Raw genomic sequence first — 25,996 nt, 5'->3', positions numbered from 1 at the left:
TAACTAACCAGCCCACCCAGCCACTAACTAACCAGCCCACCCAGCCACCCACCCACTAACTAACCTACACATCAACACACAAACTTTTACCCTTCCTCTCGTACTCATCTTGGTTGTCAAAGGTTGCTAATACATTTTGTTAATATTGAAAAAATCGTTTTCACAAAGATGGACATTTTTACTACATAATATAGATGTATTCCAATGGCAATAATTATTATTATTATCGTCATTGATACTGTCAGTAGTATTACTATTTGTATATGTCGTTCATAATTAATTAATTAGTTGCACATGAGGGCTTCATAAAGTTTGGATGCGGAGACCAGGAGCCTTTCACTGCTTTTTTGTGGTCAATTAACTGACAGTTGAGCTCTCGTGAGCTCTCAGAGACATTTATTCTGGACCGAACAAGTGTCAGGATTTCGGTGCTTGTGAACAAAACGATGGTTCGCAATAAACGGGGTGAACGTATTTAATATACATAAACCACGTCCGTCATGACGCACAGTGAACCATGGCGATATTAATCCAACATGACCACAGTAACCTCTTTCGTTATAACTCATCATTCTCCAGTTTATGAGGTGCATATCAGAGCGCGAGGAGATGCAGGAGGCAGCACGCGCACATGCACTCCCATACAGTTACTTAACAGGTCGCTCTCTTGTCCCCCGAAAACAAAGCACCGCAACAATGAGCAAAGTGCATTTCAACTTTAAATATTAAATAAATCACTCCTTGATTAAGTAAAAGGAGCAGATGTTTGTACAATAAATCACGTTTCAACAGTCAAAACAAAGCAACTAAGGGTCACGTGCAGGTCGCGTGACCGCTGGTCTATCCGAACGCCCTAACGTTCCATATGGTGCACAATTTACATATTTGATTTTGATTTAGCTGCGGGATGAGCAAAGTATAAAGTGACAGCGGTGCAAGGTTTATTGGTGATCAATTTGAGGAGGATTTGGGTGTGAAGTGAGAAAGAAGGCAGTGGTAGTGCAGCAGCTAAAAGGGAACATGAATATATCATATGCAGAAGCAGCAAAGATGGTTCAGAGGGAGAGTAGAGTGGAGAGAGGGGAGGAAGATATATCAAGGGAGGAACAACAGTCAACTGAAGACCTTGTGTCAAAGACTCCGATGGGAGATGGGAATTATATTGTAAATGTAATATGTCTCTTTCTTGCACTGTGTTGACTTAATTGGACAACTTAATGTTGTCCAACTTAATGTTGTCCAATGAAATGCACCACCCGCCATGACAAATTCCTTGTATGTGAAACATACTTGGCAATAAACCGTTCTGGTTCTGATTCTGATAAACTAAATAAGGAGAGCGTTGTGTATTTCATGGCTGAAATAGATAACTGTACATTACAAGCTATGGGGATATCTGAGAAGATTGAATTAAAAACAAATAGCACAATATTAAAATATTCATGGGGTGACTGGGATGACTGTTCAGGAAAAGCTTAAAATACAGGAACATTTAAGAATCATGTTCACAGGATTAGTTATCATGTTAATTCTGCAGTGGATTTTTTATTTTTATTTTTTTAATAAACCATTGGTTGGGAATGCAAGATCGAGTGGACGAAACAGGAAAGAGGAGATGATTATGACAAGACTAACAGTTCCCTCTGCGTTATTGGAAAGCATATAATAGAAAGTATGAATTTTGTGAAGAAGAAGAAACTGTGCACCGTGTTTTATTTTTCTGTCAGAATTTCTATTCAGCGAGAGAAGTTTTGAAAAATTAACTAAGAGAGATCAGAGAGGAAAATACAATTAATGTAGGCCTACTAAAGGAACGTTTGAGTGACAAGTGATGGAAACTTCTTCTAGTTTATTTAGGATCAACGAGACTAATGGATAGAATTTAATGAAACTTTTCTTTATTTAATTACCTTTTGTTCAGTTTTAATAAACCATTGGTTGGGAATGCAAGATCGAGTGGACGAAACAGGAAAGAGGAGATGATTATGACAAGACTAACAGTTCCCTCTGTGTTATTGGAAAGCATATAATAGAAAGTATGAATTTTGTGAAGAAGAAGAAACTGTGCACCGTGTTTTATTTTCTATTCAGCAAGAGAAGTTTTGAAAAATTAACTAAGAGAGATCAGAGAGGAAAATACAATTAATGTAGGCCTACTAAAGGAACGTTTGAGTGACAAGTGATGGAAACTTATTCTAGTTTATTTAGGATCAACGAGACTAATGGATAGAATTTAACGACATTTTTCTTTATTTAATGACCTTTTGTTCAGTTAATCATTTTTATTTTATTTGGTTTGTTGTCGTATTAGAGAGGGAGTCCACACGCCAGATTAGTGGGTGGCGGTAATGCACCCGAAAGCTGTTTGTCAACCGCCATTAAAACAAGAGAAGAAGAAGGAAGAAGGAAGTAAAAGAAGGAAGACCAAGAGGAAGAAGAAGAGTGAATCTATTAAATATTTTGGAGTATGTATTTTCCTCATTGCACGTTGAACCCAATGTTATAAGTCCAGCTCGGAGGATGACCCGTTGTGTTAAAATTAGTGTTACTGAAGGTTGAAAGTTAGCTTGTTGTCTACTTCGCTGCGGCTAAAAAGAGGTGTAGTTTGCGTTGTAGCAACGTTTCGCTAACGAGTTATTGATTCGGGATGTCCCACTCTGAATAGCTATGAGTTTCACGTTAAAAAACACGACTCGACAGTAAAGGTACGTTGATACAGATCCGAGACGTCTCTCTGGCTTTTAGCTCATGAAGCACTTTTCTCTGTGTACATTCTGAGTGAAATGAACGTGGTTTTGTGGATAACGTGCCTCGTAAACGTCCCATAAAACACTAGTTTAGTTAACTAACACCTCGCTAGCTTGCTACTGTTAGCTCTTATGGTTCAGAGGAGGAGCCGATACTTCTCGACCAAAGTCCGCTGATTCGCGGATTTTTCTTTTTACTGTTTCGACTCGAGTGAAATACAGCTGGAAATCCAATTAAATCACAGAATTTTGCTGCTGTTCGATGAATGCTCCGTTTCTCAAGAATATTCGGTTGTGTTTGCTTTGTTTGGACAGGAGCATCCACTCCACCAGGCAGGAAAACAAAGGCAGGACAGTGGTGTAATGTCAGCTGATGCCCCCCTGCTGCTGAGCTGCTGACTGTCACCTCCATCATCATCATGTCTCTGGGCGACAACCCTCACTTGCTGCTGGGCAGGATTCGCTTTCTCAACAGGTGTATTGAGTGTTTTAAGAGGAGTGAGGTGGTGCCGGAGTGTCTGTGTTATGTCCCCAAAGAGGTGTGCTACAAGATCTGCAAGGATTCATCGTCCACCTCCTCAGCCTCCACCGGAGCATCTACAGGAGGCTCCACCGTGGGGAAAACACTCGTCTCTGTCTATGAGAGTCCACACCACACTCCACACATTAAGAAATTAGGCAAGTACAACATAGAACCAAAGAAAGGCACTTGTATCCGGACAACAGGGGAGGAATACTGCAACAGCCAGGGCCTGTGGGTTAAAATCAATAAGGTAAGATTCTCTCTCCTTGCCAGGTCTCACTGAACCAGAGCCATTAAATTACTGAGAGCTGTGTGAACTAGTCTACTTTACTAATTGCATTACATCTACTCCCTATACCTATGGGTGTGTGGAATATGTATTGATATACATTATTTTACAATCGCATGATATCTAAATTTGAAAACCTGCAATAGTTATAATAATAATTGGAATATTTGTTTTCTAGCTACAAACATGTTTTGGCAAAACTATTATTAAATTGTAGAAAATGTCATGGACTGTTTCTGTCTTTCTTTGAACACAGTTAAAACAAAGGTTCAAATCCAGCTGAACTTTACTTGAGTCTTTCTGTGTCGAGTTTGGATGTTGTCCTTCCAAAATAAATGTTCGTTTTTATAATAGCTGGATGGATGAGTGAATTATAAAAATGCACGACCAAGATAGTAACATGATAAATATGAGCAGAATCCAAATTAAACAGATTTAGGATCATTTTTAAGTTATCGTCCACATTATAGCACATATATATAGTTTCTTTCACATCACTTCCACAATACATACAAATTGGTGTAAAGTTCAAAACCATGGAGTTAAATGACATGATTGAAATAATTGAGAATATCAGCTGAAATGGACATCACATCATGCGTAACCCTACTTGTCGCTCTTTGGCTAGGATGCTTTTGTTACCTGTTTCGTCAGTTTACAATATTTGTGGTGGGAAAACACATGTTGACTTAACGATCCACGTCTGCGTCCAGGAGCAATTGGAGGAGCACCGTCCGGGCCAGGAGCTGGAGGAAGGCTGGATCCTGGTGTGTAAACACACAGAGGGAGGCGACAGGCTGGTGCCGGTGGAGTCACCGGAGACCATCAGCAGGCAACAGCAGCTCTTCGGCTACGACCACAAGCCCTGCAACAGGTGGGAGCAGGTGGTCAGTGTGGAGAACGCACTTTACATGGGCTCCAAACCCAAAATCGCTGAGTGTGATGACGCTGCTGTCCAGAAGCTAAGGTGAGCATGTTTGTGATAAATCAGATGAGAGAGTCAAGACTGTTTGGTTTGTGTTTGAGCAGATTGTCAAATTGAAGTTGTTGCTCTTCCCCTTCGAATATTCAAGGTATGTTCCTCCCACCTGGGCATATGAATGTGACGAGGACTTGGTGCATTACTTCTATGACCACATAGGGAAAGAGGATGAGAACCTGGGGAGTGTGAAGCAGTGCGTGACCAGTATTGATGTTTCCTCATGTTCGGTGAGTGACATCTGCTCAAGTATTTGTATTTCTTTGTTTTTCCTTTTCCAAACTGTCCAGACAGCCGGTAACTTCTGATATGGAGATTTGAAAGCTGCAGCTGTGTACATTTTCTAGCCATTAGAATAAAACAGGATGAGTATTAAAGGCAAGCAAACGTCTAGTCTGTTTATCTTCTACTTTTTACCTCCTATCATATAATAGATTACATTTAATTGATTGTTACATTCAGTGTTCCTGTTAAAAACGTGTAATAATGAGTCAATGAGTGAAGGGTTTAATACATGGGATTACCTTGATATTTGCTGACAGGAGGATCCCAGTGGAGGGGCGAGCTGTCTGACAGACGGCGACACTGAAACTTACTGGGAGAGCGACGGAATGCAGGGACAACACTGGATCCGCCTGCACATGAAGAGAGGCACCGTGGTGAAGTAAGTGAGCTGCTGGGCAACAAAGTGACAAGTCATAACAAACAGGCCACCAAACAGTTCTGCTGTCTGGGACACGCAGGGGCTCATTCTGGAAAACAACAATAAAGTTTGCGGAGTCTATTCTGACAATGCCTTGTGCGCGTGTGCATTGTAATCCAAACCCTGAACTTAATGTATTTCATATTTTTGTTAGTAATTTCTTGATGTCGGCTATATATTATACACGTATTTATATTATATCTGTCTGTTTGACACTCAAGGTTTAAAGAAATACAAGAAGACCATGACAAAACAAAAAACAGTAGTGCAATCATGTAGTGCATTTTCAGGAGGAGTGTAAACGGCAGATATTATAGCCAGCATCTGAACATAAAGAATTCAACACTAGAGTTATGAATTCTGTCCTGTGGTAAATTGTAGATATTGCTTCTCTTTGCTCTCTAGTAAGCTGATATTGACAGTGGACTCGACCGACGACAACTACATGCCCAAACGAGCCACAGTGTTTGGAGGAGAGGGAGACAACCTGAAGAAGCTGAGTGACGTCACCTTAGACGAGTGAGTCCTTTCTTGTATTGTTGTTGTTGGTATTATTATTATTTAATAATTAATATTAGGATTAAATGCAGTAAATAAATTGGGGAATTATAATTTTAGGAACCTCCCTATTATTTCAGCAGAGAAAAAAATCCGATCTATTTAATAGAAGGCCAATATCCACCTGATATATTGGTCTTGCACCAATTACTTGATACAAGTAGAAATATATAAAAGACTAATTTGTATGTGCTTTTTTTTCTTCCTGTAGCAACCTGATTGGAGAAGTATGTGTGCTGGAGGATATGACGTCCCACCTGCCTGTAATTGAGGTCCGGATTGAGGAATGTAGAGGTAAGGCTTTTTTGACTGTTTCTATGGATTTGACCTAATATCTTCTGTGATTTTTAAACACTTCAATACACGTTGTGTGGTTCTTTGGCTGCAAAAGCTTCTGTAGCCTTGTAATGTACCTGAAAATAAGTTTTTGGCTCTACAGATGAGGGTATAGATGTCCGGATTCGAGGTTTGAAGATCAAGTCATCATGTGAAAGAGACCTGGGTCTGAACGCTGATGTTTTCCAGTCCTCTAACCTGGTGCGTTACCCCCGTCTGCAGGGCAACACGCCCGACGTCCTGTACCGCAGAGCACTGGTCATCCAGAGGTAACATTCATCTCAGTCATAGGAAATATCAAGGAGGGAAATATTGATCACCTAATTGTGGCGTTTTTTGTGACAAGTGCATGTCCAAAAAGTTTTTGAGTTGTCGTGATAATTTGTTTTTTAATGAACCAGTGACTGCTGCGATTGTCTTTATTGCTTCAAAGCATGAGGCATTTCTCAATGTTCGTGTTTTATTTTTCTGTCTCGCTCTTCGCAGATTCATATGTCTCCTGGACAGTGTGCTCCCACACTTGGTACCAGCCTGGGACTACAGTCTGGGTACCTTCAACCAGATCAAAGTAAGTCATAGTGGAGTTTTTCAAATATATACGAGACTGACACTGAATAACAATTGGGCAGTAACCAGTAATAAAGTCCAAACCAATGTTTAACTAAATTTATAGTAAATATACAAAAACGGTAACACCCTTTGTGGCTTTTACATTTTTTTTATATAAAGCTTTACTGGAATTCATTGAGCACTGTTCAAAACACTGAAGGTATAAAGTGGAGTGAAATAGCATTCGTTACACAATAATGAAACAAAGATGTTAAAAACAAAATTGAAAATGGGTACAAAAGACTAGTTAAATACAGTACTATTAAGTAGTGGATACGTTCTATAAATATATTATAAAAATGCTTAATATCATCCCATTCACACTAACTGATGCATGAAGAGTATTTTTAAAACCTGATAGTCATTGTGATAATATGCTGATTTACTGTTGCAGCTGTACATATGAAAAAACGTTATCAGCCTCCAAATTGACTTTCTTTGGCGCCCTCTAGAGCATAAAGCAGTTCCTGCTGCTGTCCAAACGCCGCTCAGCTCTCATCACACAGTGCCTGAAGGACTCGGAGACCAGTAAGCCAAACTTCATGCCCCGGCTGTACATCAACAGACGTCTTGCCATGGAGCACAGAGACAACCCTTCTCTGGACACCAGCTGCAAGAACGCTGTTTTCAATCAGGTATAAAAACACTTGAGTAGTGACACCTCCTCCTTCGGTGTGATGGGATGTATTTATACAAACAGGAGTGTTAGGGGATTCTTGTTTGGAGAAACATGAGTCGGGTTCCATCAGTTTGTCTGTCTGATTCTGTGATGCATTATGGATGCCGTTACCGTTGGCTTATGATTTCTACTTTTCTCCTTGCAGGTGTATGAAGGCCTCAAGCCGTCTGACAAATTTGAGAAGACTTTGGATTATCGGTCAGCAGGCTTCTCGGGCACATCTGACCTTTCTTGCCTGAATATAACTGAAACTCGACGGCATTAAAATCTAAATTGACCATATTTTCTCTTGGTTTGTCAGATGGCCTGCCCGGTATGACCAGTGGTGGGAATGTAAGTTCATTGCAGAGGGAATCATTGACCAGGGAGGCGGATTTCGGGACAGCCTGGCTGACATGTCTGAGGAGCTGTGCCCCAGCTCAGCCGAGTGTCCCATGCCTCTGTCATTCTTCAGCCGTACGTCCAACCAGGTAATCACTCACCATTGTTGCTGCATTTTTTGTACTGTAGATTTGACCGGACAGTTGTCTGATTGGCCTTTCTTTTTGCTCCCTGGTCTCTCAGGGCTCCTTGGAGGCCAGAGATTACTACGTCCCCAACCCTTCCTGTAAAGAGTTCCACAAGTATGACTGGATCGGTCAGCTCATGGGAGCTGCTCTCAGAGGGAAAGACTTCTTGGTGAGTGATGCTCACTGGTGCTATTGTAGGTCGTTAACAACGCTGTGAAGAAAGAATGGGTGGATGTAGAGGCTTGATTCTCTGGCTGTTTCTGTAGGTCTTGGCTCTGCCCGGGCTGGTGTGGAAGCAGTTGACTGGGGAGGCTGTCAGCTGGAGTAAAGATTTCCCAGCTGTCGATTCTGTTCTGGTGAGGACATTCAAACCATTACACCTGCTTAACATGTGATGTAACGTACATTTTAGGCTCTGCAGACTGAGTTTGTACAGCACATTGAGTCTTCTTTGGAAAGAAAATCAATAGAAGATCAATATTTTATGTTTTATTAGAATGCATTGCTACCAGGATCCTTATTTGCTTCACAGATTGAAGTTCACTTAAATGACCAATAAATATCACTGTATTGCAAATAAATCATTTTGAATTTTGCAAAAGGCCTTTACTGCATGCCACACCGTCTTGTATGTTTTCATTTCTGCATTCCAATCGAAAAAAATAAACCATTTCTTAACTTCTGGTGTGGTCACATTGTCTCAAGTTAAATTTGGATGTGTGTTCAGGTAAGCCTGCTGGATGCCATGGAGAATTTGGACCAGGAGACGTTTGAGTTTAGGTTTGGTGAGGAGTTGGTCTACACCACCCTGCTGAGCGACAGCCAGATGGTGGAGCTCATCCCCGGTGGCAGTAATGTGGCTGTTCGCTACGAGGACCGCAGCGATTTCATCCGCCTGGTGCAGAAGGCTCGGCTGGAGGAGAGCAAGAAGCAGGTGGGACTTGCTACTACAAGTGTGGTTTGCTTTTATTTTGAACTATAAACTGAATGATTGAATTGCGTGCATCTGCCTCATTGTCTGTTTGTGTGTTACAGATCTATAAACTGAATGATTGAATTGCGTGCATCTGCCTCATTGTCTGTTTGTGTGTTACAGATTGCGGCCATGCAGGCAGGGCTGCTGAAGGTGGTTCCTCAGGCGGTGCTTGACCTGCTCACCTGGCAGGAAGTGGAAAAGAAAGTGTGTGGAGACCCTGAGATCACTGTGGAGGCCCTGAAACGACTGAGTGAGTGTCCAGCTTCGAACGTACCTTTGGCAATGAACACACAATTTCTGCATTTATTGAACAGTTTTAGCCATACTAGCAGTCCACTACTTTGGTCCAGACTTAAATAACTCAACAGTTATTGGTTGTACTGATATTCATGATGACAAGATAATGCAATCGAAAGTAAAGTTAATGAAACCCAAATTCATCCTTTCAGAAGGTGCCATGCTTTTAATTAAATTCGGCAAAAGATTATAGATCATCTTCAATTAAATATTGTAGTAAAGACTCATTAATGTTTTTTTTCTTTCCATCTCCCGACCAGCACGCTATGAGGACCTGGAACAAAGTGACGTCAGAGTACAATACTTATGGGAAGCACTGACGAGCTTCACCAATGGTCAGTTCACTGTTGTCAACGTTTTACAGAGAATGTGTATTTGTCCCGCTTAAAATATACACCTTTTGCTATCCTGAAGAAATGAGCGACATTTATCAACAATGATTTGCATTTTTGCTTTCAGAGGATCGCAGCAGGTTTCTGAGGTTTGTGACTGGTCGAAGTCGTCTCCCTGCACCTATCTACGTCTTCCCTGACAAACAAGGGTGAGTGCAAGTACATCCCTGACATGCAAGTATGACAGTAAATAATGTTGGCTTGCAAAATGCCTACAATAGAACATGATGCTATTAATTTTGGGGTTTCCTGATTTAGCGCCGAAACGACCGATGCACTTCCACAGTCCTCCACATGTTCCAGCACTCTTTATTTACCCAACTACCCAAGGTATACCAATGTTCTGTGTTTTTTAAAAATGCAGAATGTGTTACAATTGTGTTAACGATGTACTGTATTGTTTTAATGGTGCTATACCAAACAACACAATTTAAATACCAGTTGTTTTCATAGTCCATTCTACACTTAATTAAATTCATATATTGCTCTATAAAGTGCTCTTATTAACTTTTTGTAAAACTGCTTTTTTTTTACAGTAATATTACATTCATAGCCTCCAATCCTCTCTTATCCTCTTGTTCATTCTGTTCCGCAGTGCAAAGGTTTGTGAGGAGAAGCTGCGTTACGCTGCTTACAATTGCGTGGCAATCGACACTGATATGAGCCCCTGGGAAGAGTGATCTGCTGCTTCACTGAGCCAACACTTTACAAATCACTGTTGCATGGAGAGTAATCTTGTCATGTGTTTCACCATATCTACACAACTGCCAAATAATCCTAGCTGTATATAATAAATAACTTGAAACATGGAAAGACTTTGTTTTTTATTATTTGTATTGTTCTGAATTAAACATTAAATGAATGGGTGTTTAAATGTGTTGTGGCAGGTTTGTCAATGTTAATGGATGTTTTGACTTTTATTCATGAGTAATGTTGGATAAATATAACTGGAAACTGCATCATCCACCCATTATCTATGACTGTTTATCCTATTCTCAGCTGACATTGGGCAAAGCCGCCAGATTATTGCACGGCTGACACTTAGGTACAGAGAACCATTCACGCTCACATTCACTGGCAATATTGAGCATCAAACCACTGCATACAGAAAGGGTAAAAAAATAAAATTACTGAGTAAATGATATGACAAATATATTAAAACAAATATGAACAAATTGATAATACAATAATAATAAAACAAATGCATTAAATTCAAGTTGACCCCAAAATTTCAGTCATGACCCTAGAAATAGTATTTTGACGAAATGTCCTCTTACTAGTTTTTTTTACAGATATATATATATATATAATAAAATAATAAATATATTTGTATGTTGATATACATTCATCTGCTGTATATATGCATACAGTAATATTTTTAGTAATACAAATAAAAGATAAACAAGAATATGCATATGTTACAATTGATATTTTATAGTAGATATATTAGATATTTATTAAATATAATTATAATTTAAGAGTGATTGATTACAAGTATTTATTTATACAATTAATATATATATTATTGTTTTCCTATAACAAGTCAGTAACATACAAATAAAATATAAAACAATTAAGGGGTTAATGCTAATTTTATTTTAGTAAAACAAAGTTCTTGATTGTTTGTTTTTGCTTTTTTACAAGTAATTAATTTAGTAAAGTTTGATAAAGGGACTAAATTATGCAAAATTACAAGCATATAACTTGGCCGGTTTGGGGTATTTGTATTTTACACCACGTTATACTGCTACTCTCCTACATGTCAAATGTTGGCAAATATTGTACTTTTCTACTCTTCGATACTTTGCAGTTTCAGATTAATAATACAAAATAAAATGAACAAATACATTATGATGTAATATCACAGATTAGGCAACCAACATTAATTAAATGTAGCCCTACCTTTACCAGCTGCAAAAGTAGTACACATTCATTTATAAATAATTATAATCAATCAATATAATATTTAATATTTTGAAATGGACCATTCTGCATAGTGAGTAGGCTACTTTTACTTTTGCCACTTTGAGTATATTGTGATGCTAATATTTTAGTACCTTTATACAAGAATAATTTTCAATACTGGACTTGTGACAAAGTATTTCCATACTGTTTCGATACTTCTTCCACCGCATTTATTGTTTATCATTTACAGGTACTCATACAGGTGATGATAATCTGAGCAAAAGCGATGAATGTAAAGAAAAAAAAACTCACTCGTGAGAATACCGTTCAGTGCGCCGTAAGTTCTCGCGAGAATACGTTGCTTCAAACCTCCCCATGAGCCATTGCGGTTTCTCTTTCTAGCCGGCGCCTGAGAATGGGTACGTGTTTTCATGCTCGGGTCGGAGGGAGAATCCTTGTCCATCTGATGTTTTATCGAAGGAATATTTCTATAATGGTTTGCTTTCTTGTTGCTAAATGTTATTGAAAGAGATGCATCTTTAACTTAGAAGTCTAAAGTCAGTTTGTTGTATTTTATTGAAGTAATGTGAAAAGGATTTGTGAAGTGTTCCAAGATGGCTGCACTCGTTGACCATCGAGTTAGCTTCTGCTGCTCAAGTGTGATAGAAAACGACACAACACGCTGTTTAAGCGTTCTAATATTTAAGCTGCTGTCAGCGTTGTGTTGTATTTGCCGTTCATTACTGGAGTTCAGTTTTTAAACGCGCCAGGCGAGTAGAGAGTCAACGTAATGTTAGCATTAGCATTAGCTAGCAGGATGGCGGTGGACATGTCACGTTGCTCCACGGAAACCCTTAGTGATCCTGAAACTAATACGCTATTTTAAATGAAGTTGGCACATTTAACATAACTTATGTGAACGTTATATCTCTGACAAACGTCAAGTAAACTAAGTCGCATCTTGGATACACAAGCATGTTCTTAAAAGGCCACCGTATAATTGTAAGGGCCCGACATTTCGTTACCGTGTGTGGGGGCATTTTAAAGCACTAGGTTCAACACATGGCCTGTTCAGTTTTCATCTTAAAAAGTTGAGTTAAATTAATCCGTAACACAGTTCACCATGATCGTTATTCAATTAACTGATATGCAGGCACCATTAAGCTGAGAAGGGACCATACTATTGCTTGAGCGAAATGATGAATCAAATGGAATCCATAATTAAAATTGCGGACAACCCCTTTACCTTGGAGAACTGATTGCTCAAGCAGAGAACATGTCGTAATGAGTGTCCCGATAGTTGTCCAACGATCTTAACACCTGGTTATATTTTTTTCATTTACTCAGGTATCTCAAGGGATAACTGGCATAAGCGCCGCAAGACCGGCGGTAAACGCAAGCCCTACCACAAGAAGAGGAAGTATGAGCTTGGACGCCCTCCTTCAAACACAAAAGTATGTAAAAGTGTTTAACTGCTCTAAAAAGACTTGCTTTTATGTAGCGTGGTTGATGAAAACATGACCTTAGGTATGTCTTTTTGAACCGTCTTGGTTCAAAGCTCTAGACTTACCAATGTTAGGACTTGTCATAGTTACGCTGACACGCTTCAATATATGTGCACATTACTGTTTTCCGTGAGCCATCTGAGTTATATCTCTACACCACCTCAAATTGTACCCATACTAAAGTGTGTTGTGTCTATTTCTCTAGATTGGACCTCGTCGCATCCACACGGTGAGGGTCCGTGGTGGGAACAAGAAGTATCGTGCTCTGAGGCTGGATGTCGGTAACTTCTCATGGGGCTCTGAATGTAAGTTAATTTAAAATTATGTTAGATGTTACACATGTCTTTCTATGATGATACCTTTGTCCAGTTCTGCTACAGAATATAAATGGTGATAATTAGACACCTGAGAAAGACTTTTGTCCTATGTTTCACAACAAACTGGGGGAGCATTTGCTGTTACTAATGGCTTTTGTTTGTGTATACAGGCTGCACACGCAAGACCAGGATCATTGATGTGGTCTACAATGCCTCCAACAACGAGCTGGTCAGAACCAAGACCCTGGTGAAGAACTGCATCGTCCTCATCGACAGCCTTCCCTACAGGCAGTGGTATGAGGCACACTTTGCCACTCCCCTGGGACGCAAGAAGGGAGCCAAGTTGGTATGTGGCATTCAATGTCTCGCATCTTGTTTTTATTCAGATGCGAGAAATATATAACTGCATCACACAGATTTTGTTTTTGCTGTGAATGTATACATTGGTCCTCCCAGCATAACCTATAAAAGGTTGGATGTTTTCATGGTGCTGTCTGACCTGGTGAGTGTCTTTCCATGAAGATAACTTTGTCCAGTTCTGCTACTGAATGAAAGTGATGATAAGGAAGACTCTGAGAAAGACACATTACCTACACTGCCTTCCTCTGCATTGTAAAATGTATTGTATATCAACTACTGTTGCTCAAAGGGTTACGTGTGAACTTAATGCAGTGTTAAATGTCCCTCCTAATTAACTGTATTTCCCCTTCTTCTGTAGACCCCTGAGGAGGAAGAGGTCCTGAACAAGAAAAGGTCAAAGAAGACCCAGAAGAAGTACGACGATCGTAAAAAGACAGCCAAGATCAGCACCCTCTTGGAGGAGCAGTTCCAGCAGGGGAAACTGCTTGGTAAGTCTCAACATGTGCAATAGTAGCTAACCGTAAAACATATTTTACTGTAGTTCTGCATCATCTAACAGGTTTCACCGTTGCTCTGTCACTTTGTCTCCCATGGGGTTATTTTCAAAGAAATTTAATTTACTCTATTATTTAAAATGGTTGCCTCTGGCTTGTGATTTTATACTGTTAAAATAACTTTTGGGTTGGACTTTTAAATGCACACTTTTCATGGCCTGTGTTACAAGTGCTGTCGGTTCTGGTGCACGTCTTTCTATGAAGATAACCATGTCCAGTTCTGCTACTGAATGACTGTGATGATAATAGTGACTCTGAGAAAGACCTGTTGCCTTAATGAATGTCTGCTCCAGCGTTAATAAACACTGTCTGGGGCCTGTTGTGTGGCAGACAGATGACTATTTGTACTGGAGTGCCTCCATGTGTGGATTTGAATATCTGAGAATGCAGCCGGGCAACTATAGACTAACAAAGACCCCAAAACATGCACGTTGTCTTTTTTACAATATCTAGATTCATCATCATCTATGGTGCTTCTAGTCTTATCTGTCCAAACTGCCCTAATTCGCACACTATTTCCTTAATATTTCTATAGTTCATCTACCTCATCACTGATCATTCTTTCCCTCTTCCCTCCTGCAGCTTGCATCGCCTCCAGACCCGGCCAGTGCGGCAGAGCAGACGGCTACATCCTCGAGGGAAAGGAGCTTGAGTTCTACCTGAGGAAGATCAAGGCCAAGAAGGGCAAATAGATGTACAGCTGTTTGATACTTCAATAAAATCCAAACACCCCAAACTGTCTGCCACTGATTTACTGTTTATTGGTGATGAGAAACTCCCTTGAGTTTCTAAACTTGGGCCCCAAGGTATAAAATGCCATGCGTTTTGAATTAATTGGCAGGGCTTGAGGACATGATGCCTCCTGAAAAATATGTGTAATGTTAAGACTACTCACGATTTGCTGGCAAAGAATAAATGCATGCAAGAGCTGTTAAGTTTAATATTACACATGACTAGATGTCAATGGTAGGAGGCGGAGTGTCTAATGGAAGATGAAATGCACAATTTAGTCTAAATTAGTGGGTATGTGTTGGATCGCCTGAGATTAAATTTAGTTTGTTAAAAGAAATATTGTGAATATCAAATGTAGAAAGGTTAATGGTAAGGATCATAAGTCGCTCACATCTAAGTTCATATAACATCTATCTTATGTATTGGAGTAATGTTTAGTTTCTCGAAATGTAATGGTATAAATAAGTTTAGAGTTCCTTAGTACTTATGCTTCAGAACCGACATACAAAACCATCTACATATGTATCTGACCCTGTTCATAAATGGTCTCTAATCCATACAGTTTCTTAGTCCGTTTACTCATTAAAACAATGCATAACACACTTCAGTTACATTTATAGTTTGGCTGATTCTACATTTTTACTCATTTTGGGAATCACCATGATTACAGCTGCTCTCATGGAGAAGGTCTTGAACTGAGTGACAAGATGCTTATGCAGTATTCCTCACAGCATGTTTTAATACAATGCAAGACCTTATTTTTTCCCCCATGAAACAAGGTACTGAAACTGCCATTTAACAGAAAAACTGTTGCTGTATATGACTGCTTTGAACAAAAGTTCATGGAATTTGTTTTAAAAGACTAATATCTGATCCTCTTAGCTTTAACATCCAGGATGTTACAGCTATCATAAGAGAAGTAGTTTTTCTACCATAGCAACCATTAAAATTAAATGACAAGTCAACTGCTATGTACGCCTTACGTCTTGTAAAATTACCTAAATGTACCACAATGAAAAGATTGACCATTTAATGTCACAGGGATTATGTTTTGGTAGTAAAGACTGCATTAAAAGATTGAAATGGGACGTGTGCCAAGAAACATCCAATAACTAACACATTTTATTCCTCACACCACCGAGCTCAAGACCGTGTCCTGGCTTTTATTCAATAGGCCTCGGGGTTGGCCTACAGAAAGATGTCAAGCAACGCGCGTACGCCACTTCTCTAAATGGAGAAAACTAAAAGGATCGGTGTTCATATAAAGGTAACAATGTTGGCAAGCATATGACCAATCACAAACAAGGACAAGTCTGCTGTCAGCAGGGCGGCATATCAGAATCAGCTTTATTGGCCATCTATGCATACACATACAAGGAATATCACTCCGGTGTTTCTGTTGCTCTCAACGTACATGCACAGAAATAGACAAACAAAAAACAAGGACAACAAAGTAGAATAGAGGTCAGTATAAACATTTAACTACTATGTACAGTAATAAATTATATATACACAAAAGCATATATACGAACATAAAACAAAAATGACAATGAAATGGAGGTAGTAGTGCAGTATGATTAAATATTCATCAGGGTGACGGCCAGTTGAAAGAAGCCGTTCTGGTGGTTTTGGCCTACAGTGCTCCGTAGCGCCTACCGGAGGGGGCAGTTGGGACTGGTTGGGTCCGGGGTGCAAAGGGTCTGCACTGATGTTTCCTAACTGGACAAGTCCTGGATGGAGGGACGGCTGGCACCAATGACTTTCTCTGAAGACCTAACAGTCCGTTGTCGTCTGTTCCTTTTCCTGTTTGGTGGCCGATCCAAACCAGACCGAGAATGGACGGGATGATAGTGGAGTAAAACTGAATCAGCAACTCCAGAGGCAGATTGAACTTCCTGAGCTGGCGCAGCAGGTCAGACTGAACAGACCGTCTGGGCCTTCCTGATCTTCAGTCTGTGAAAGAGGGGACTCACATCCTCGTTGCTTTCATTATTATGCAGATGATACTCCACTATATCGCTATTATATCTTTTGATCAAGCCGGACAAAACCAACCAGTTTGCTACACTTCAAGCATGTCATAAAAACCTGGATGACCTGCAACTTCCTGAGACAACACTGAAGTTGTAGGACACCTCTGAAATCAATTATCTACTGATATAGTTTCTCTATATCAGAAACTATATGTTGATTGTACTATGTTGCTATGTTCATTGCCCTAACGTCCAGCACCACTGTAAATAATCTGCGTTATCTTTGATCAGGACTTGTCCTTTAACTTCCATGTAAAACAAATCTCAAGGACCACCTTTTTCACCTAAGTAACATTTTAAAAAATCAGTCACATCCTGTCTCAAAGCAAGACTTTAGTTCACGCGTGTTTTACTTCTAGACTAGATTACTGCAATTCCTTATTATCAGACTGCTCTTGTAAGTCTCTTAAATCTCTCCAGTTGATCCAGAATGCTGCAGCTCGTGTACTCACAAAAACTAAGAAAAGAGATCACATTACTCCTGTATTAGCTGCTCTGCACTGGCTCCCTGTACATTTTAAATCCTTCTCCTCAGCTACAAAGCCTTGATTGGTGATGCACCATCATACCTTAAGGAGCTTCTAGTACCATATTATCCCAGGAGTAAACAGAGTCTTTGTGCTTTCTCGACTCACAGGTTTCCATTCCAACTATTATTAGTTGCATTTATAATAGTATTGCCAATAACATCAATGCTTTTATTGTCATTATTCTCCTATATCCACTTTTTCTGTTATTTTTGGTCATGCATTGAATGTGTTGGAACTCTGTTATGTTGTTCATTCTGTACACATGACATATATTGTAGTTCTGTCCATCCTGATTAAGGGATCCTCCTCTGTTGCTCTCCCTCAGGTTTCTTCCCCTTTTCTCCTCGTTAAAGGTTTCTTTTGGGGGAGTTTTTCCTGAACTGATGTGAAGGTCCCGGGACAGAGGATGTCATATGTGTATAAATTGTAAAGCCCTCTGAGGCATGTCCTCACAAAAACCGATGTAGATGTCACAGTGTCAGTGAGTTTGTGTGTGTGTGTGTGTGTGTGTGTGTGTGTGTGTGTGTGTGTGTGTGTGTGTGTGTGTGTGTCTGTGAGTGTGCGTGTGTGTGCGTGCGTGCATGTGTGTCTTGTAGCACTTCACTAACACGGCCTGAGGTGGGTTGTAAACACCGACCAGAATAATATAGCTGAGAAGGAATGGAAGACAAAAAGTGTTGCGAGGTAACACAAATGTATTGGGGGAGAATGCAACATGTATTGCGAGTCAAAGTCATATACTGTGTGTGTAAGGTAATGCAAAAATCACCCTGCAGTCAAGCCAGTCCGCAAGGTTTTTTTTTTCGGTACAAAGATAGATAGATAGACACTACTTTTGCAGTTAATGGGATAATGACATACAGAAACAGAAGTTTATATTTCTGTTTTTTACTACAGACAATTGTGTCCAGCGTGTTTACCTTTTTGTTCACCAGTTTGACACAAACACCTGTGTGGTATTTATGAAAAAAAAGTCCCCTCCAGGCCAATTCTAAGATTTACATTTACCTCCAACGTCAACAAACACGGACTTGACGACGATAACGAGCGTGCCAAGATGTCAAAGAAAGGATGAGCACCGTCTCTTTACATGTCAATCATTATGTCAAATCTAATAAGAATATGTTTTGGATGCAGTTACAAGTTGGATCATGTGTAGCAAGGTTTCTCTGCTTTGTTCCCACTTGAAATAACCTAAATCATAAATCAAATACAGAGAGTATCTAGAAATGAGGAGAACAAGCCATGGAAAAACAGAGTGGGTGGACATAAAATGGAAAGGAGGAGTTCTGACACATCCAACTCAGCAGGATGCCAATACCTGTGGGGTTGTCATCATCATGGTAAGTGATTTGTAATGTCACTTAATTCATAAGATATATAATGTATTTCTATCATAGTTTAGTTCACAGTTGTTATCTGTAAATTACGTCTGTGTCCTCTAAACTCAGTTTTACCATGTGCAATTATATTTTGCTATATAATAATAAGATAAATTACTGCATAAGACTGGTTTGTGTCACAGTTCAGCTCCATCACTCTCATCTGTCCACTCTACTTCACCTACTCCCTCTGGTATATAAGCCCCAGCTTCACTCATTCCCTGCCTGATCGTTCTCTGTGTTAGGCCAGACCATCCAGCACTTCTCCCTATCTTTTAAAAATAATTGTATTTCATATGCAACATTTTTGTTCTATAAGAATTAACTTCAATATTACAGTTTTTCCTTTTTGCTGAAGACGTTCAGCTAATGCATGACAATGGGCTGAAGCTGTACATTTGCCCACCCCTGTGTATTTTAATAAATTGCTGATGTTGGTGTTACTAATTATTAGTGTTATACTTTTGGATTTCAGTGTTTGAGTTTGACAATAACTGTGCTATGTGTTCCATGGCAAAGCCTCCTGGATCTGGGCCTCAAGTGTCAAATTGTGTGAGTGGTTTATTTGTGTCTGTGTGCTTGCTTTTGTTAATGCAGTGTCACAATCAGCTTTAAGGTTTAGAGGTGGACAAACGGTTTTGCCTTTAACTCAGAGATGGAAGCAAGTATATGTGAAAGCTGGATCTGTAGATAGAGAGGAATATAAATTCTAACCTGTGAAGTTGAGTATTTAGATAAATTGACAGATTGACAGTGAACTAGATATCTTCAATATTGCTAAAGATGAAATTTAAAAATTATGTAGTTCAATAATGGGAAACATTTGTTTAAAACACTGAAAGGTCTAATTGTGTAAAAACTCTCCAAAAAACTAATCTTTGATTTCTACCGTTTCATTTTTTAGATCCAATGTTTACACTGCAAGAAATGGTTCCACGAACAATGTCTGGACATTAAAGGCCTGAAGAGCTGGGCAGGCAGCTGGTATTGCAGTTTGTGCCCTTAAATTCCCAGTCTGCCTTGATTGTGTGCATTTCTTCATTGCCTCCAATCACATTTGTTTTGCTCTCAATAAAAGTAAGGTTATTGTGTAATCTAAAACTTACACTTGTTATTTATTCCTCTATTTTGCATCCCCAAAAGAAATGTGTTAAGTTGTTTTCTTACTATTTTGTTTACATATTTTGTCATTTATTTATTTATTCTATTTTGAACATCCAAAAGATATCTCGTAGTGTTAAAGTGTTTTTTTCTTACGATTTAACTTTCTATTGTATTTATTAATCCATTTGAACCTCGAAAAGATATGTTGTAGTGCTACGTTATTATTGGGATATTTCTATATAATTTCCTGATTTTTTCATTTATTCATTAATCTTTTTTGCACCTATATGTCGTAATGCTCTTATTATTATTATTATTTAGTATTTCTTGTATTTATTTTCGTCATTTATTTTTCATATATTTTGCACCTTTAAAAAAATGTTGTAGTGCTATTTTAGTATGGTTATATTTCTATTTAATTTACTTTTTCAAAATATATTGTGACACTACTTAAATACATTGTACTCTACTGTGATGGATCATTTATACACACCTGAAAGTTACACCCCTTTTCAAAGAAACACAACAACTAATCATGAGTAGACAATGTACGGCTAGAGTCTAGAGACAGTATCTAAACTAGTCTAAACCAGTTTCTGTTTCTGCAAAGTAAATACATTTCTCCCTAACATAATGTATCAATTCTTATAAAAAGTTAGTGTGGCAGAATCATAGAAAACGGCTCTCTCAAGCACATTGCAATTTGTTCTTATCTGTGTTCTTTTCTATGGCAGGCCGTCTCAAGACAGAGGCCTCATTGTCTTCTCTGGCCCTGTGACCCAAGTCACTTCTGCTTTTAGACATCAACCAATTCTCTAAACAAATTATGCTCTACCTTTGTAACATAAGCAATGCTACATTTTACCATCACACTACCCAACCCTGTTTTGAATTAAAAGAATTATTTAAAAAAACTGAAAGTCCCTCTATTAAACTATACATTAAAAATGTGCTCAATAATTACTTTGGTGTGATTCAGTAGTGTTTTGCGAAAACATAAAGCAGAAATTGTAAAGAATGCAAGGAAACAACACATTAAATACCACTAAAACATTTAAGGTTTCCGACGAGTAAATCATCACATTGACATACTCCACTTCTTATTGGTGTCATTGTAATATTGTGAGAATATAACAAACAGAGTGAAGCCAGATATGGAAATAATTAATCTGTTATTGAATACGGCATCACATTGAAAAACCTGACTTAAATGTCCTGCAAGAGGTAATAGTTTGTGACAATGGCCTGTTTCCTTTTAAATCTAATCTGAAATGAGGTAAATTGGTTCATGAAATGTGCTGTGAAATTAGTTCATGAAGGAGATTTTGAAGGGCTTTTATTTTGTAATCATACACCAGAATGTCTTGATTGTCTCTTAGGGACATCTTGAGGTAGACTATTAATTTGTAACTATGCACCATTTCCCTTTAAATCTAGTCTGAAATAGACACATTTGCTCAGGAATGTGATTTCCTAGAGCTTTTATTTTGAAATTTAAATAGAATGACCCCCAATCAGAAGAATTACCTTCCTTTTTTTCAATTCATCATTCATAAAATTCAGGACTTTTCATGTATTCATAACGGCGTATTTCCTGACTATCACATTCACCGGAAGTTTGCTCTTATTTTGAAGTCAGTTTTTACAGGCTCGTACAGTAAAGCCGAGTAAATACGCGTACCGAAAAACACGTGTTGTTTTCCGAGGTGGAGGCTGGCTTGACCGCAGTAGGGAGAATGCGACATGTATTGTGAGTCAAGGACATAGACTGTGGGTGTAAGGTAATGCACAAATCACCCCATTGATAAGTGTAAAGTCACACTATGTCAGTTTAACCATGTTGCAGTAAAATATATACATACTTGAATCCACTGCATGTGAGATATTAAAGAGAATGTATCAACATGTTGGGTTATGTGCAGACTTTATATAACGAGTTGTGAGGTAACGATCATGTAAGGTAAAGGCTGACAGAGGGAAAAGTCCTTTTCCGGATGTCGAGTCATGACATGTGATCAATCCCGCTGCTGTGATTGGCTGAGAGGCGCTGATTCTATATGTAGGACTACGGTTTCAGTGCAGTATCGACACTTCACGATGCTCTTCAATATGGTACGTATCGTTAAAATAACTTAAATTCGCCATCATATTGTCATGGCTTTAGTAAATGAAAGATCTGTGTCCACCTGGCCTACATTTTTACATTACATATGCATATCGTTCGGGAGTTTTTATATAACTTACTCGCCAGTAGCGAGTAGTCACCTTAATGTTAGCATTAGCATGAGCTACCACGTTGGCGGTGGACAAGTCACGTTGCTACATGGAAGCTCTTAAAGTGATCCTGAGACTAATACGTTATTTTAAATCAAGTCCGGCACATTTAACATAACTTGTGAAAGTTATAACTATGACGAACGTCAAGTTAACTAAGGCGCATCTTCTATACACGTGCTTAAAGGGCCACCGTATAATTTTGAGGGCCCGACATTTCCATACCGCGTGTGGGGGCATTTTAAAGCACTAGGTGCAACACATGGTCTATCAAACTTCTGAAAAGTTTTTAGTTAAATTAATCCGTAACACAGTTCACCATGATCGTTATTCAATTAACTGATATGCAGGCACCATTAAGCTGAGAAGGGACCATACAATTGCTTGAGCGAAATGATGAATCAAATTGAATCCATAATTAAAATTGCGGACAACCCCTTTACCTTGGAGAACTGATTGCTCAAGCATAGAACATGTCGTAATGAGTGTCCCGATAGTTGTCCAACGATCTTAACACCTGGTTATTTTTCTTTTTCAAGACAGTGTCCCGGCCTTCATTCAATAGGCCTCGGAGTTGGCCTACAACAAGATGTCATCCAGCAACGCGCATACACCACTTCTCTAAATTGAGAAAACTAAAAAGACCGGTGTTCACAAAGAGGTAAAGTTAGCAGCATATGACCAATCGCAAATAAGACTACTGTCAGCAGGGCTGCATATTGGAATCAGAATCAGCTTTATTGGCCATTTATGTGTACACATACAAGGAATTTGACTCTGGTTTTTCCATTGCTATCAACGTACATGCACAGAAATAGACAAATAAACAAAACAAGGACAACAAAGTAGAATAGAGGTCAGCATAAACCTTTAACTACCATGTACAATTTTTAATTTTTTTAATTTATTTATTTAATAACATAAAACACGACAACCATGACATGAAGGTAATAGTCCAGTATGATTACATGGTCTATTCCGTTCAGTAGAATATCAAACTTCTGAAAAGTTGAGTTAAATTAATCCGTAACACAGTTCACCATGATCGTTATTCAATTAACTGATATGCAGGCACCATTAAGCTGAGAAGGGACCATACAATTGCTTGAGCGAAATGATGAATCAAATGGAATCCATAATTAAAATTGCGGACAACCCCTTTACCTTGGAGAACTGATTGCTCAAGCAGAAAACATGTCGTAATGAGTGTCCCGATAGTTGTCCAACGATTTTAACACCTGGTTATATTTTTTTCATTTACTCAGGTATCTCAAGGGATAACTGGCATAAGCGCCGCAAGACCGGCAGTAAACACAAGCCCTACCACAAGAAGAGGAAGTATGAGCTTGGACGCCCTCCTTCAAACACAAAAGTATGTAAAAGTGTTTAACTGCTCTAAAAAGACTTGCTTTTATGTAGCGTGGTTGATGAAAACATGACCTTAGGTATGTCTTTTTGAACCGTCTTGGTTCAAAGCTCTAGACTTACCAATGTTAGGACTGGTCATAGTTACGCTGACACGCTTCAATATATGTGCACATTACTGTTTTCCGTGAGCCATCTGAGTTATATCTCTACACCACCTCAAATTGTACCCATACTAAAGTGTGTTGTGTCTATTTCTCTAGATTGGACCTCGTCGCATCCACACGGTGAGGGTCCGTGGTGGGAACAAGAAGTATCGTGCTCTGAGGCTGGATGTCGGTAACTTCTCATGGGGCTCTGAATGTAAGTTAATTTAAAATTATGTTAGATGTTACACATGTCTTTCTATGATGATACCTTTGTCCAGTTCTGCTACAGAATATAAATGGTGATAATTAGACACCTGAGAAAGACTTTTGTCCTATGTTTCACAACAAACTGGGGGAGCATTTGCTGTTAACTAATGGCTTTTGTTTGTGTATACAGGCTGCACACGCAAGACCAGGATCATTGATGTGGTCTACAATGCCTCCAACAACGAGCTGGTCAGAACCAAGACCCTAGTGAAGAACTGCATCGTCCTCATCGACAGCCTTCCCTCTTGGAGGAGCAGTTCCAGCAGGGAAAACTGCTTGGTAAGTCTCAACATGTGCAATAGTAGCTAACCGTAAAACATATTTTACTGTAGTTCTGCATCATCTAACAGGTTTCACCTTTGCTCTGTCACTTTGTCTCCATGGGGTTATTTTCAAAGAAATTTAATTTACTCTATTATTTAAAATGGTTGCCTCTGGCTTGTGATTTTATACCGTTAATAAACGTGCCGCCAAGTCAGATGCTGATTAATTTCTTTACGGCTCAAAAGCTTTCGTCACATATCTTGTAATATCTGTTATAGTAATTTTTTGGTTGGACTTTTAAATGCACACTTTTCATGGCCTGTGTTACAAGTGCTGTCGGTTCTGGTGCACGTCTTTCTATGAAGATAACCATGTCCAGTTCTGCTACTGAATGACTGTGATGATAATAGTGACTCTGAGAAAGACCTGTTGCCTTAATGAATGTCTGCTCCAGCGTTAATAAACACTGTCTGGGGCCTGTTGTGTGGCAGACATGACTATTTGTACTGGAGTGCCTCCATGTGTGGATTTGAATATCTGAGAATGCAGCCGGGCAACTATAGACTAACAAAGACCCCAAAACATACACGTCTTTTTTACAATATTTAGATTCGCACACTATTTCCTTAATATTTCTATAGTTCATCTACCTCATCACTGATCATTCTTTTCCTCTTCCCTCCTGCAGCTTGCATTGCCTCCAGACCTGGCCAGTGCGGCAGAGCAGACGGCTACATCCTCGAGGGAAAGGAGCTTGAGTTCTACCTGAGGAAGATCAAGGCCAAGAAGGGCAAATGGATGTACAGCTGTTTGATACTTCAATAAAATCCAAACGCCCCAAACTGTCTGCCACTGATTTACTGTTTATTGGTAATGAGAAACTCCCTTAATTAATTGGCAGGGCTTGAGGACATGATGCCTCCTGAAAAATATGTGTAATGTTCAATGGTTCACGACTTGATGGCAAAGAATAAATGCATGCAAGAGCTGTTAAGTTTAATATTACACATGACTAGATGTCAATGGTAGGAGGCGGAGTGTCTAATGGAAGATGAAATGCACAATTTAGTCTAAATTAGTGAGTTATGTGTTGGATCTCCTGAGATTAAATTTAGTTGGTCCAAAGAAATAATGAGTTTCATTGCAAAGAAGGAAATTAATTGAAATAGAATACACTGAATTGGATCCTCCCTCAGTACAGTTGTGAGAGGTCAGGGGGTGTATGTGGTTGTTTAATGTCAGAGCAGTCTTGTTGGGAGACTCATTTGAGAACCATCTCCTGCATATCTCTCCACACTGAGGGTCTTTTTCCAACTCTTCAGTGTAGCTCCTCTTTGTTAGCCTAATCTCCTTTTGTCAGTTTGTTTCTGGCCTGGTTATACAGGACCCTGTCCCCACTTCTGTAGACCTCTTCCATGGCCTGACAAAGTTGCTTGAGTTTTGCAGTATACCATTAAATTCAGTTTATTTTGTATAGCCCAATATCACAAATTACAAATTTGCCTCAGAGGGCTTTACAATCTGTACACATACGACATCCCTGTCCCATGACCTCACAAAAACCAATGTAGATGTCAGTGTCAGTGAGCCCATCAGGTCTGTAGCAGCAGCTTCAAAAACACTTGGTGCAGGCCTGCAACTCCAGCGTTGCCAGGTTG

At 39.2% G+C, this 25,996-nt stretch overlaps 3 protein-coding genes and 5 non-coding genes across 9 annotated transcripts; all 8 read left to right on the top strand.

The window, feature by feature from the left end:
• Positions 1-2,344: 2,344 nt before the first annotated feature.
• On the top strand, positions 2,345-10,410 carry LOC117746850 (E3 ubiquitin-protein ligase HECTD3-like). Of its 2 annotated transcripts, none has more exons than XM_034556174.1 (20): positions 2,345-2,465; positions 3,063-3,520; positions 4,273-4,526; positions 4,633-4,768; positions 5,081-5,202; positions 5,647-5,760; positions 6,011-6,093; positions 6,239-6,404; positions 6,622-6,703; positions 7,197-7,379; positions 7,569-7,621; positions 7,725-7,893; positions 7,988-8,101; positions 8,199-8,288; positions 8,660-8,866; positions 9,029-9,158; positions 9,466-9,540; positions 9,665-9,746; positions 9,856-9,927; positions 10,193-10,410. In XM_034556174.1, exons 2-20 carry the CDS (start codon positions 3,167-3,169, stop codon positions 10,275-10,277), a joined length of 2,571 nt encoding a protein of 856 aa, XP_034412065.1. In that variant the 5' UTR covers positions 2,345-2,465; positions 3,063-3,166; the 3' UTR covers positions 10,278-10,410. The 2 variants fall into 2 exon arrangements, with proteins under 2 accessions (XP_034412065.1, XP_034412066.1); XM_034556175.1 differs by having other exon boundaries at positions 2,405-2,705.
• Positions 10,411-11,823: 1,413 nt separating this feature from the next.
• LOC117746096 (40S ribosomal protein S8) lies at positions 11,824-14,974 on the top strand. Its single transcript, XM_034554937.1, has 6 exons — positions 11,824-11,921; positions 12,850-12,956; positions 13,213-13,312; positions 13,495-13,670; positions 14,043-14,172; positions 14,821-14,974. The coding sequence occupies exons 1-6, from the start codon at positions 11,918-11,920 to the stop codon at positions 14,928-14,930; spliced, it is 627 nt and encodes a 208-aa protein (XP_034410828.1). The 5' UTR covers positions 11,824-11,917; the 3' UTR covers positions 14,931-14,974.
• LOC117747131 lies at positions 13,002-13,108 on the top strand. Its single transcript, XR_004611382.1, has one exon. It is a non-coding gene; the product is annotated as a small nucleolar RNA SNORD46 (small nucleolar RNA).
• On the top strand, positions 13,836-13,904 carry LOC117747139. Its single transcript, XR_004611390.1, has one exon. It is a non-coding gene; the product is annotated as a small nucleolar RNA SNORD38 (small nucleolar RNA).
• LOC117747128 lies at positions 14,432-14,500 on the top strand. The gene has a single exon (XR_004611380.1). It is a non-coding gene; the product is annotated as a small nucleolar RNA SNORD38 (small nucleolar RNA).
• A 3,788-nt stretch (positions 14,975-18,762) lies between the features above and the next one.
• Positions 18,763-25,180, top strand: LOC117746355 (40S ribosomal protein S8-like). The gene is given in 7 exon segments (XM_034555418.1): positions 18,763-18,876; positions 19,059-19,155; positions 23,559-23,665; positions 23,922-24,021; positions 24,205-24,315; positions 24,318-24,353; positions 25,027-25,180. Coding segments are annotated over 7 exon segments (702 nt in total). The 3' UTR covers positions 25,164-25,180.
• LOC117747133 lies at positions 23,711-23,817 on the top strand. Its single transcript, XR_004611384.1, has one exon. It is a non-coding gene; the product is annotated as a small nucleolar RNA SNORD46 (small nucleolar RNA).
• On the top strand, positions 24,693-24,761 carry LOC117747127. Its single transcript, XR_004611379.1, has one exon. It is a non-coding gene; the product is annotated as a small nucleolar RNA SNORD38 (small nucleolar RNA).
• Positions 25,181-25,996: the final 816 nt, after the last annotated feature.

Source organism: Cyclopterus lumpus, chromosome 17, assembly GCF_009769545.1.
Source record: "Cyclopterus lumpus isolate fCycLum1 chromosome 17, fCycLum1.pri, whole genome shotgun sequence".
NCBI classification, from domain to species: domain Eukaryota; kingdom Metazoa; phylum Chordata; class Actinopteri; order Perciformes; family Cyclopteridae; genus Cyclopterus; species Cyclopterus lumpus.
The sequence above is the reverse complement of the archived record's forward strand: the minus strand, read 5'-3'. Positions and strand labels throughout refer to the sequence as shown.

Coding starts and splice junctions, on each gene's coding strand:
- LOC117746096 (XM_034554937.1), top strand. Junction 13,313..13,494: donor CTTCTCATGGGGCTCTGAAT/GTAAGTTAATTT, acceptor TTGTGTATACAG/GCTGCACACGCAAGACCAGG. Junction 13,671..14,042: donor GCAAGAAGGGAGCCAAGTTG/GTATGTGGCATT, acceptor CTTCTTCTGTAG/ACCCCTGAGGAGGAAGAGGT.
- LOC117746850 (XM_034556174.1), top strand. CDS start 3,167: ATGTCTCTGGGCGACAACCCTCACTTGCTGCTGGGCAGGATTCGCTTT. Junction 6,704..7,196: donor GTACCTTCAACCAGATCAAA/GTAAGTCATAGT, acceptor GGCGCCCTCTAG/AGCATAAAGCAGTTCCTGCT. Junction 7,380..7,568: donor AGAACGCTGTTTTCAATCAG/GTATAAAAACAC, acceptor TTCTCCTTGCAG/GTGTATGAAGGCCTCAAGCC.